Source organism: Neoarius graeffei, chromosome 1, assembly GCF_027579695.1.
Source record: "Neoarius graeffei isolate fNeoGra1 chromosome 1, fNeoGra1.pri, whole genome shotgun sequence".
Classification (NCBI taxonomy): Eukaryota; Metazoa; Chordata; class Actinopteri; order Siluriformes; family Ariidae; genus Neoarius; species Neoarius graeffei.
The window spans coordinates 63,736,713-63,749,123 of record NC_083569.1 but is presented as its reverse complement, the minus strand read 5'-3'; the positions used below and the strand labels follow the sequence as shown (position 1 = coordinate 63,749,123).

At 42.1% G+C, this 12,411-nt stretch overlaps 1 protein-coding gene across 1 annotated transcript in view; it reads left to right on the top strand.

The window, feature by feature from the left end:
* The window catches only part of LOC132881862 (probable E3 ubiquitin-protein ligase RNF144A-A), a 29,145-nt gene extending 23,139 nt beyond the window's left edge, over window positions 1–6,006 (top strand). The window contains exons 2-4 of the mRNA XM_060914890.1: window positions 3,333–3,433; window positions 4,596–4,772; window positions 5,232–6,006. Of these exons, the coding sequence (XP_060770873.1) occupies window positions 3,368–3,433; window positions 4,596–4,772; window positions 5,232–5,681 (693 nt within the window). The 5' untranslated portion in view covers window positions 3,333–3,367 and the 3' untranslated portion in view covers window positions 5,682–6,006. The remainder of the gene's footprint in view (window positions 1–3,332; window positions 3,434–4,595; window positions 4,773–5,231) is intronic.
* Window positions 6,007–12,411: the final 6,405 nt, after the last annotated feature.

Sequence of the window (12,411 nt, the reverse complement as noted above, 5' to 3'; positions counted from 1 at the left end):
AAAAACTAGTCCATGCTTTCGTTACCTCCAGGTTGGATTATTGTAATGCCTTACTGTCTGGATGTTCCAATAAGTGCATAAACAAGCTCCAGTTAGTTCAAAATGCCGCAGCAAGAGTCCTTACTAGAACTAGAAAATATGACCACATCACGCCTGTCTTATCCACACTGCATTGGCTCCCAATCAAATTTCGTATTGATTATAAAATACTACTATTGACCTTTAAAGCACTAAATGGTCTCGCACCACAGTACCTGAGTGAACTTCTGCTCCTCTATGACCCGCCACGCCTACTTAGATCAAAAGGTGCAGGCTATCTGCTGGTACCTCGTATAGTGAAGGCTACATCAGGGGGCAGAGCCTTTTCTTACAAAGCCCCACTGTTATGGAACAGCCTTCCAAGTAATGTTCGGGAATCAGACACAGTCTCAGCATTTAAGTCTAGGCTGAAAACATATCTGTTTAGTCAAGCCTTTTGTTAATGGTGTTTATGAGGTAAAGGAGTAGATCTGGAGGGTCCTCAGACATAGAGTGTTTTGGTAAACTGGGATGTATGGATGCTGTCAGTCCCCACTCGCTTGCTCACTCGAGTTTGTTGACGGTGCAGTGGCTGGCTGCTTTATGTCCCGGGGCTCCCTCATGCCTGTGTTACCTTCTGGCTCTCTCCTTTTAGTTATGCTGTCATAGTTAGTTGCCGGAGTCCCCGCTTGTACTCGGTGCAATATGTATACTGTTCCTACTTATTCAGGTGACATTGGGCATACCTAACCACCTGTGTTTTCTTTCTCCCCCCCCCAAATCTGTCCCTCTGAGTTACATGGAGTCAACAGGAAATCTTTTGGTGGAGACGGTGGGGACCTCGACTGGCTATCGTAGCCTGCAGGGAATCGGCCGTCAGACATTCTGTCGCATGTCCCAGACCCGGTGAAATGTAACTGAATTGTCTTGGCCAGGCCTAAGGGTCCCATCTGCATCTCATCATTGCTGAGGAGTGTGCTCCCATCACCCAATCAAGCATCCAGCCAGAGCAGGTCATGATATATTTTTTACCATATTAACATGCCATTGTGCGTCATGCCTCATGTAAAGACTCTCGTCTCTGCGAGCCTACCACACAGATTTAATACTTGTCATTTTTAGGGCATACCTAACAACGTGTTTTCTCTCTCTCTCTCTCTCTCTCCCCCCCCCCCCCCATCTGTCCCTCTGAGTTACATGTTTATCCTGGGATTGAGATGCTGGCCTCTTCTGCCCCTCGGACCTGCTTGATCCATCCTGGTGCCCTGTGTCTGGTCGGAGTTTTATCGCCCCACTCCTGTGAAGGACGGCCCCATGAGGACAGTTGAGGGTTATACCTGTTAAAACTGTTAATATTATAGTCAGGCTGTCTGTTGTTGCCCAAATGAGGATGGGTTCCCTTTTGAGTCTGGTTCCTCTCGAGGTTTCTTCCTCATGTCGTCTGAGGGAGTTTTTCCTTGCCACCGTCGCCACAGGCTTGCTCATTGGGGATAGATTAGGGATAAAATTAGCTCATGTTTTAAGTCGTTCAAATTCTGTAAAGCTGCTTTGCGACAATGTTTATTGTTAAAAGCGCTGTACAAATAAACTTGATTTGATTTGATTTGATTTGACAATGCGGTTTTCGTCCTGGTCGCGGAACACTGGACCAGCTCTATACCCTTCATAGGGTGCTCGAGGGTTCATGGGAGTTTGCCCAACCAGTCCACATGTGCTTTGTGGATCTGGAGAAGGCATTCGACCGTGTCCCCCGTGGTATTCTGTGGGGGGTGCTTCGGGAGTATGGGGTTCGGGGCTCTTTGCTAAGGGCTGTCCGGTCCCTGTACGAACGGAGCAGGAGTCTGGTTCGCATTGCCGGCAGTAAGTCAGACCTGTTCCCAGTGCATGTTGGACTCCGGCAGGGCTGCTCTTTGTCACCGGTTCTGTTCATAATTTTTATGGACAGAATTTCTAGGCGCAGCCAGGGGCCGGAAGGAATCCTGTTTGGGAACCACAGGATTTCATCTCTGCTTTTTGCGGATGATGTTGTCCTGTTGGCTTCTTCAAGCCAGGACCTCCAGCATGCACTTGGGCGGTTTGCAGTCGAGTGTGAAGCAGCTGGGATGAGAATCAGCACCTCCAAGTCTGAGGCCATGGTTCTCGACCGGAAAAGGGTGGCTTGCCCTCTCCAAGTTGGTGGAGAAGTCCTGCCTCAAGTGGAAGAGTTTAAGTATCTCGGGATCTTGTTCATGAGTGAGGGAAGGATGGAGCGTGAGATCGACAGGCGGATCGGTGCAGCCTCCGCAGTGATGCGGTCGCTTTACCAGTCCGTCGTGGTGAAGAAGGAGCTGAGCCAAAAGGTGAAGCTCTCAATTTACCGGTCGATCTATGTTCCGATGCTCACCTATGGTCATGAGCTTTGGGTAATGACCGAAAGAACAAGATCGCGGATACAAGCGGCCAAAATGAGTTTCCTTCGCAGGGTGGCTGGGCGCTCCCTTAGAGATAGGGTGAGAAGCACAGTCACTCGGGAGGAGCTCGGAGTAGAGCCGCTGCTCCTCCACATCGAGAGGAACCAGCTGATGTGGCTCGGGCATCTTTTTCGGATGCCTCCTGGACGCCTCCCTGGGGAGGTGTTCCAGGCATGTCCCCCCGGGAGGAGGCCCCGGGGAAGACCCAGGACACGCTGGAGGGACTATGTCTCTCGGCTGGCCTGGGAACGCCTCGGTGTTCTTCCCGAGGAGCTGACCGAGGTGTCTGGGGAGAGGGAAGTTTGGGCTTCCATGCTTAGACTGCTGCCTCCGCAACCCGGTCCCGGATAAAGCGGAAGAAGACGAGACGAGATGGGATGACATTAGTAAGTAGACTATACTATATTATCATTGTGCTATTTGGGTATTTGAGTTAAACGTTATAGACAAAGATATGTGTAAGTTTTCGTTTCAGCTTCAGGCTTATAACTTGTGAGGTTTAGTCATCTCCTATTAGACTAATTCAATTCGAAAATATAAGCACACACCTAATGTGTAGATATGTTTGTCCTGTGATACTATATACATGTAGAGTTTAAAAACGGCAAGACTGTTTGTTTGTTTGTTTGTTTGTTTGTTTGTTTGTTTGTTTGTTAAGAATAGAAGCCCTTCTGCAGGCATAACAGAGACAGGAGCCATTCCCCCATTTCCTACACACACACACACACACACACGTGTGATAGATTTGTGATCTATCTATCTATCTATCTATCTATCTATCTATCTATCTATCTATCTATCTATCTATCTATCTATCTATCTATCTATCACCATCTTCAATAAGGTTTTATGTGTCCTTCTCAGCCCTTGATGATGATCCGGACATAAAGAGAATAGAGATGTCCTGTAGACATGTTGTCTCACCACAGACTCTCACAGTCTATTGTCGCAGTCTACTGGATCAGGTGGGCTATTAAATCAGTTATTCCTACATATAGGAACACCAGTCCATTGAACTGCACACACATTCACACACTTATTCACACCTAGTGGCAATTTAGAGTAGCCAATTGACGGAACAGCATGGTTTTAGGAGATGGTTGGAAAATGAAGAAACTGAAAGAAATCCATGCAGACACAAGGATAACGTGAAAGACTGCATGTATAATTGTTATTTAATGAGGAACTAGAGAATTTCACTTTTGGTAGGAATATGAACTGCACTTGTACACCTGCTCATCCATCCATCCATTATCTGTAGCTGCTTATCCTGTTCTATAGGGTCGCAGGCAAGCTGGAGCCTATCCCAGCTGACTATGGGCGAGAGGCGGGGCACACCCTGGACAAGTCGCCTGGTTATCACAGGGCTTACACCTGCTCATTTATGCAGTTATTCAATCATGTGGCAGCAGCATAGTGCATAAAATCATGCAGATATAAATCAAGAGTTTCAGGCAATGTTCACATCATATATCAGAATAGGGCAAAAAGTGATCTGTGTCTTTGACCATGGTTGTTGGTGTCCAGTGGGCTGCTTTGAGTATTTAAAAACTGCTGATCTCCTGGGATTTTCACACACAGCAGTCTCTAAAATTAACAGAGAATGGTGAAAAAAAAGAAACCTTTCCTATTCAAAACTTCCTTGTCACGATGGTTTTGAATCTCCATGTCCTGTATGTAGTTCGTATGAAAAATACAAACATATGTATATACACCAAAAGTGAAATTCTGTAGTTTGTAGGTAAATAATAATTATACATGCAGAGTTTCACATTATTCCTTTGACTGCATGGATTTTCTCCAGTTTTTCCACTTCCCTGCCATCTTCTGAAAACATGCCATTTAGTTGATTGGCTAAATTGTCACTAGGTGTGAATGAGTGTGTGAATGTTGATGGATTGCAATGGACTCATGTCCTATCCAGGGTGTATACCCATGTCATGGCTAGCAATTCCAGGATAGAATCCCAATCCATTGTGACCCTGACTGGCATAAAGTAGTTACTGAAATTGAATAAATTAATAATTTATTTTGTAATGGACAAATAAAATATATGATCATCATCATCATCATCATCATCAATAGATATTCTGTTTGCCAAGTTATAGCTTAGTTTTATGAATTCAGGGCCAGTACAAGTTCTTCTGTCCAGCAATAAAAGATGGAACAAATACAAAGAGGTGTGGGGCTGAGTGGAAGTACATGGAAGTGCAGAGAATTGCTGTACTGAGTCAAGAGGAGCAGAGCAACTTTGAGGAGACTATGGCTGTACTGGCCGCAGCTAAGTACTGTGAATTCAACCAAGTAAGTATTTTGTAAAAGGAGCTATAGTACTGCACAGTAATAAAAATTTGAGTGGAAACTATGCCTTCAATTGATAGTGGTATGAATTATGAAACTGTAAGGCTGGAGGGTGAAGAAAAGTAGGAATAGAGTTCAAGGGTTACTGTGAAGGGGATGGTGAAATCGAGATCCATAGGAAGTAAGTTAGGTGGGAGAAGATGAATTTTGGCAATGTTTTTCTCCTAACTTTTAATTTATTTTTATGAAGTCAGTTATTTGTTTGTCTTTGCATAATGCTTGGTAGGTGATCAGAGATTGGCAGGTACTCAGATTAAACTGAAGTTTAATGTTAATAAAACACATTTGCTAGTTTTTGCTAGTTGACCTGCTCAAATGTCTATCCTGATCTCCCTCCAGCAATCTAAATAATTAAAGAGCTATGTTATGCTAATTATATACATCTGTCTTTTTCTTTTTAAGTGTCCAGGTTGCAAATCATATGTAGAGAGGCAGAATTTGACCAATCTGTGTGTACACTGCATCATCTGTACAGCAGAGACTGGTAAGATGTTTGAGTTCTGCTGGCAGTGTCTGAAGACCTGGAAAGGGCCAGCACCTCGCTCGGAGAAGTGTGACAACAGTGGCTGTGTTAACCACACACTTGAGAAGCTGTTAAAATGTGCTGATACAATCCTTCCTGAGGTTCAAAACCTAAAATGCCCTTCATTGCGAGCTTGTCCTACATGTGGAAACCTGGTGGAGCATGACACAACAGGGTGCAAGAATATTATATGTAATCGATGCCAGATTGAATTCTGCTTTTCTTGCTTAAAGATCAAAGCTGAATGCCTACAAACAAGCTCACACTATACACCTTGCAAAAATGGTGTAGCACCTCGCCAAACATCCATTCCAACCTGGAGAAAATAGGCTACTAAAACCTGGGTATAAGTCCAAGTGGCCCAACATTATCTTTAGCCTTTTTTCAAGTTCTTTAACATTTATATTGACCCAGCTTATAACTGAATAAGATTGTGTAATAGATTGAACATTCAATATGATTAAAAATAAATCGCATATGTCTTGACAATTTTCCACAAGCTATATTAATAAGTACTGTATGTGTTTGTCTTTATAGTTTTATAATATCTTAGCACAAAGATGTTAGTCTGATTTCCCCCCCCCCCATGTTGGTAATTATTTCTAATCATACAGTATATTGGATAAAACATAGAAAACAACATAAAATTGTACTGTTGATTCTTAAAATATAATAAAGATTGCTTGTTACTAGCTTACTTGTTGATTGTTGGTGTAAAAAGGATTGTTAACAACACATGCTATATTTTCTGAACTTTAACTTTGGTGCTGTTGCTTATTATGCAAAGTACAAATTATTATTTTTATTCTATTTTATTTTTTATACAACATACCCACACTGGGAGGGGCATCTATACATTATTAATTAACTCTTAATATTTATAAATTATTAAGGCAAGCAGAAAGGACCAAATGATGGACAAATCAAACCCTGCATTCTCAAAAAAGCTGGGAGGCACGCAGCTACAATAGATGTGAAAGATTATATGCCAGCAGTTGCTAGGTCTTTTGTTATTATACAAACATATGATGAAATAAAATACTTGGTATAGTATATATTTTCTCTAAGGGCTAATAAAATTTGAAGAGGTGGCATATTGACAAGATGTTAACACTCTGTAACTTTCAGTTTTGCTTTGGCACACCTTTTACAGTAATCATCTGTAACCATGCCATTCAGATAACATCAGCTGACAAGTGGAATTTCCCTCAGTCAAATGTCATGATGTGAAGTTTCTGTCCTTTAACAGGTAGTATTGTAAAGCCATGATTAAAGAAATGACCTGCATCATGATGTACACACATTCCTGGTTAAAATTTGCCTTTACTGATAATAAAACCAAATTAATTCTACAGGTTGACAGCACATGTAAATAAAAAATGTATTGTGGTACATTTAATTATTTCAGTTGGTTGTAAATGGCTAAAATTATGTAATCATGTAATCATCACACTTAACTAAGTGTGAATTAAGTGAAATAATGAATAACATGAATACTTTTACTTAATTGTCATTTCCTAAAAAGTTTATTTGTGGGCAGTATGGTGGTGCAGTGGTCAGTACTTTCATGTCACAGCAAGCAAGTTCTGGGTTGGAACCTGTCGGTCGACTGGAGGCCTTTCTGTGTGGAGTTTGCATGCTCACAAATTGACAGCTCAGCCTAGAAGTTGTTGGTGCAAAGCAAAAATAACTGCAAATTACTGTCTTTCCTCTTTCAGTGTATTGGCTTTTCCACAAGGCTAATTTTGTTCAACCCCAATTCCAAAAAAGTTGGGACACTGTGTAAAATATCAATAAAAGCAGAATGAAATGATTTGCAAATCCTTTTTGACCTATACTCAATTGAATACAATACAAAGACAAGATATTTAATGTTCAAACTGATAAACTTTATTACTTTTTATAAATATACACTCATTCTGAATTTGATGCCTGCAATACATTCCAAAAAAGGTAGGACAGGGGCAAGTTTACTACTGTGTTACATCACGTTTTCTTTTTACAACACCCAGTAATCATTTGGGAATTGAAGGCATTAATTGTTGAAGTTTTGAAAGTGATTTTTTTCCCATTCCTGCCTGATTTACGACTTCAGTTGCTGAACTGTCCGAGGTCTCCATTGTCATGTTTTGCACTTAATAATGTGCCATGTATTTCAATGGGAGGCAGGCAGGCCAGTTTAGCAGCCCCAGTCGCATTCTTACTTCAAAGCCATACTGCTGTAACACATGCAGAATGTGGCTTGGCATTGTCTTAAGCCTCTCTCACAACCCGCCGTAAGTGTTCTGGACATGCAAGGGGCGCAGGGTTTGGTAGCTCGCAGCCATGCCGCAGGGTTGCGGTGAACCCGGGGGAAAGTTTGGGGGAGGAGTACAGGCAAAGTACTTGTCAAGCACAGGTTGCATGGCTGACTTCCTCGAGGTGTGGGAAAAAATTGCACCATTAGCCCATGGAAAGCGTATATCTGATGCACGTGATCAGTGCGTGTCCAGTGAGTGTGGAGCGTGTGAGACTTGCATTTTACCAGTTTCCTGTGCTACGAGTTCGGGCTGCACTTGTGAAGCATGTGTGATGCATGTGATTAGCACATTACAATCACTCATAACTTGCGTGTGACGCAAGCCAGGAGTGGGTATAAAACCAGCGTGTCTGCAGCATTCTGCATCTGTCTTTCAGCTGAAGAACATTGGATATTTTGTGGGAAAATTAAAAAAAAATTTCAGTTTAAAGTTGAGAAAATGGGACCCAAGAAGAAGCGAGCAAAAGTGAAGTAACCCAGCCTGAAACAGCAGAGGGGGAGGAGGAGAAAGAATTTGATGATGATGGTAGCAGCACCGGTGAGCCCTGCAAGGACAGGGAGAAGTATGCCTTCAAGCCGGCAGAAGGCACAGCACCCCGCCAGAGGGATTTCCATAGGTAAATACACATGCTTTAAACATTAATTTCAGTATCTATATGCTTATGTAATTAATATTATACCGTATATGCTGATTTTTATGTATGTTTCAGCTAACGATGCCCAGAAGTGCAATCCCATCATCGCTGTCAAGCCATTGTGCCATGCTCAGTGATAAGGACAAGGACATCCTGACACCCCGTCCCACCACTCAGCAGGAGCAGGACAGTAGCTCAGAGTCAAAGTGTGTTTCAGTGCTCAAACTGTTGGGCTATTTAGTTGGGATTTTTTTTACAATGTAATAAAATGCATTATTCCCTTATACTCATGTTTTATTATTTGATATTTGCATGGTAAATTAAACATATACTCGAATAAAAACAGCAAATGAGGTGGTCTTCTTCCTTTCTACAATGCTACATGATCAGTTCCTTGGTTCCTCCTCAATATATATACCCAGAGTCTTGCCCCTCGTGTCACGTGCAGGTCACATGTGCTGCGTGCAGGTTGCATGCGCTGCGGGCACACCACACATAGGGGTAGAAAGTGAGATGTACCTCTGTCTTGCGCGCTGCACAAATTGCAAGTGTGGAATACTTGTGTAGTACTTCTGAGGCACGTCACTCTGACCGTGTGTCACTCATGAGTCTTACTGTCATTGCAAAAAGCCCCTACTAGCCGCGCTGCTGACTTGGTTCAGGCGTACAAAAGGAGTACGGGTCCCGTACGTAGTGTATGCGTTCTTGATTTGTCGCAAGACCCGTAGAATTTGCATGTGCAGGACCAAAAGTCTCCATGGGCAGTCTGCAACCTTCTACGGCGCTGAACACATGCAAGTGTTGCTCAAGTCTCAAGCACGGTTTTGCCCATTTTTTTTTTTACCGTAGACCGCCCGTAGCAGCACGTACAGCGGGTTGTGAGTGAGGCTTAAGACAATTTACAGAGAAATGCAGCAAAACAATTACATAATTACTCAAAGTCCCTAATTACTTTTTATGCATTCATACTTAGTTTAATCCCTTTTCCAAAATTCTTTATGTAACTATTGTCTTATTCTTAACCCTGCATATACTCAGAATACATATTTTGTAAAGCACAAGTCCATTATTATTGACAATGGCGTACTCATTGCTGTGCAAGAAAGAGGTTTATCAATGTTGAATAAACTTTTGGAAGAAAGTAAATAACATAAGTTCTCCTAACAGTGGTTTTGGTGATTGTGATAGAATTGTCCCTGATATTTGATGTGCAGGAGCCATTTATGATTTAGTGACACCTGTTGGTAACAAGATGACCTTGTGCTCCTTCAGTGGCACACAAAACATTAAATGATTCTTCTTCTTCCTTGTCCAGCACTATTGCCAGGCCAGGGTCCATGTGGACCCAACTGATCCACATATCATATTATTTGGAGCACAGTTTTACACCAGATGCCCTTCCTGCCACCACCCTCCCAGTTCTGGGCTTGGGATGCACACCTATGGGCAATTTAGAGTAGCCAATTAGCCTACAGTGTCTTGCAAAATTATTCATCCCCCTTTGTGTTTGTCCTGTTTTGTTGCATTACAAGCTGGAATTAAAATTGATTTTTGGAGGGTTAGTACCATTTGATTTACACAATATGCCTACAACTTTAAAGGTGAAAATTGTTGTTTTATTGTGACACAAAAATAATTAAGATGAAAAAACAGAAATCTGGAGTGTGCATAGGTATCCCCCCCCCAAAAAAAAGTCAATACTTTGTAGAGCCTTTTGCTGCTATTACAGCTGCAAGTCTCTTGCAGTATGTCTCTATTAGCTTAGCACATCTAGCCAGTCTCCAACTCCTTCAAGTTAGATGGGCTGTGTTGGTGTCCAGCAATCTTTAGGTTATGCCACAGATTCTTAATTGGATTGAAGTCTGGGCTTTGATTAGGCCATTCCATGATATTTAAATGTTTTCCTTTAAACCAGTCTACTACAGCTTTAGCAGTATGTTTAGGGTCGTTGTCCTGCTGCTGGAACTTGAACCTTCGTCCCAGTCTCAAACCTCTGGCTGACTCAAACAGTTCCTCCTGAATTGCCCTGTATTTAGTGCCATCCATCTTTCCTTCAGTCCTGACCACCTTTCTCGTCCGGGCAGATGAAAAATATCCCCATAGCAGCACCACCATGCTTCACTGTAGGAATGGTGTTCTCAGGGTGTTGGGTTTGTGCCACACATGCCATTTCCCACGATGGCCAAAAAGATCAATTTTAGTCTCATTTGACCAGAGAATCTTCTTCCATGTGTTTGGGGAGTCTGTCACATGCTGTTGGGCAAACTCCAAACATGTTTTTTCAGCAATGGCTTTTTTCTGGCCACTCTTCCATAAAGCCCCGCTCTGTGGAGTGTATGGCTTAACCCTTTGATGCAAAACATGGGTCAAAAGTGACCTGGCTGAGTTTTTATCTTCTATATCTTTGCAATGAATTAAGTCCATCATTCAGTATTCAAGGTATTCCTCAATTAACTTGTTTTTGATCATCATACATCCTTATTTTATTTTTTCCTTTCTTACTTTTTGAATAAAAACCCTTTTTGTATCACTACCCTTCTAATGCACAGCATGGGTCAAAAACGACCTGCATTCATTTTCCAGGTTATTTCATATATGGCTGTTTCTATGATATACTTTTGAAATAAATTCATTTTGTCATTTACTTTTCCAAATATGCAGTAAATATCTTGTTTTTGTTTAGCACAAATCATCATTTTTATTTTTCCTTTCTTAAGTTATGAACAAGCACAGCTTTTGTAATTCTACATGAAGTTTACACACATGGGTCAGAAACGACCCGCATGCATTTACTACAGCGTTTGGTGGGAACTGTGAATTGTGCTTGTGTGGTGGTGTTTACATTAGACCGTATCCGTATCGTTGTCGTTGCGGATGCACTGTCCGTGCACATTAAAACGCCGGGAAATGACTCCACAGGCGGAACAGTTTGAATCCGCCAGGGCCCACGTACAGTGGTGCTTGAAAGTTTGTGAACCCTTTAGAATTTTCTATATTTCTGCATAAATATGACCTAAAACATCATCAGAGTTTCACACAAGTCCTAAAAGTAGATAAAGAGAACCCAGTTAAACAAATGAGAAAAAACATTATACTTGGTCATTTATTTATTGAGGAAAATGATCCAATATTACATATCTGTGAGTGGCAAAAGTATGTGAACCTCTCGGATTAGCAGTTAATTTGAAGGTGAAATTAGAGTCAGGCATTTCCAGTCAATGGGATGACAATCAGGTGTGAGTGGGCACCCTGTTTTATTTAAAGAACAGGGATCTATCAAAGTCTGATCTTCACAACACATGTTTGTGGAAGTGTATCATGGCACGAACAAAGGAGATTTCTGAGGACCTCAGAAAAAGCATTGTTGATGCTCATCAGGCTAGAAAAGGTTACAAAACCATCTCTAAAGAGTTTGGACTGCAGCAATCCACAGTCAAACAGATTGTGTACAAATGGAGGAAATTCAAGACCATTGTTACCCTCCCCAGGAGTGGTCGACCAACAAAGATCACTCCAAGAGCAAGGCGTGTAATAGTCAGTGAGGTCACAAAGGACCCCAGGGTAACTTCTAAGCAAGTGAAGGCCTCTCTCACATTGGCTAATGTTAATGTTCATGAGTTGACCATCAGGAGAACACTGAACAACAATGGTGTGCATGGCAGGGTTGCAAGGAGAAAACCACTGCTCTCCAAAAAGAACACTGCTGCTCATCTGCAGTTTGCTAAAGATCATGTGGACAAGCCAGAAGGCTATTGGAAAAATGTTTTGTGGCTGGATGAGACCAAAATAGAACTTTTTGGTTTAAATGAGAAGCATTATGTTTGGAGAAAGGAAAACACTGCATTCCAGCATAAGAACCTTATCCCATCTGTGAAACATGGTGGTGGTAATATCATGGTTTGGGCCGGTTTTGCTGCATCTGGGCCAGGATGGCTTGCCATCACTGATGGAACAATGAATTCTGAGGTGGGGTTTACATTAGACCGTATCAGCAGATCATCAGATTAACGTTTTTAAAACGATTAGTGTGCACACAGAAACGCCCATACACGGATACGCTCGGCTCCGCAGGCATCCTGCGCTCCAAATCACTCCGCCCTGAACAGCGAATGCCCTCTGGAGGGT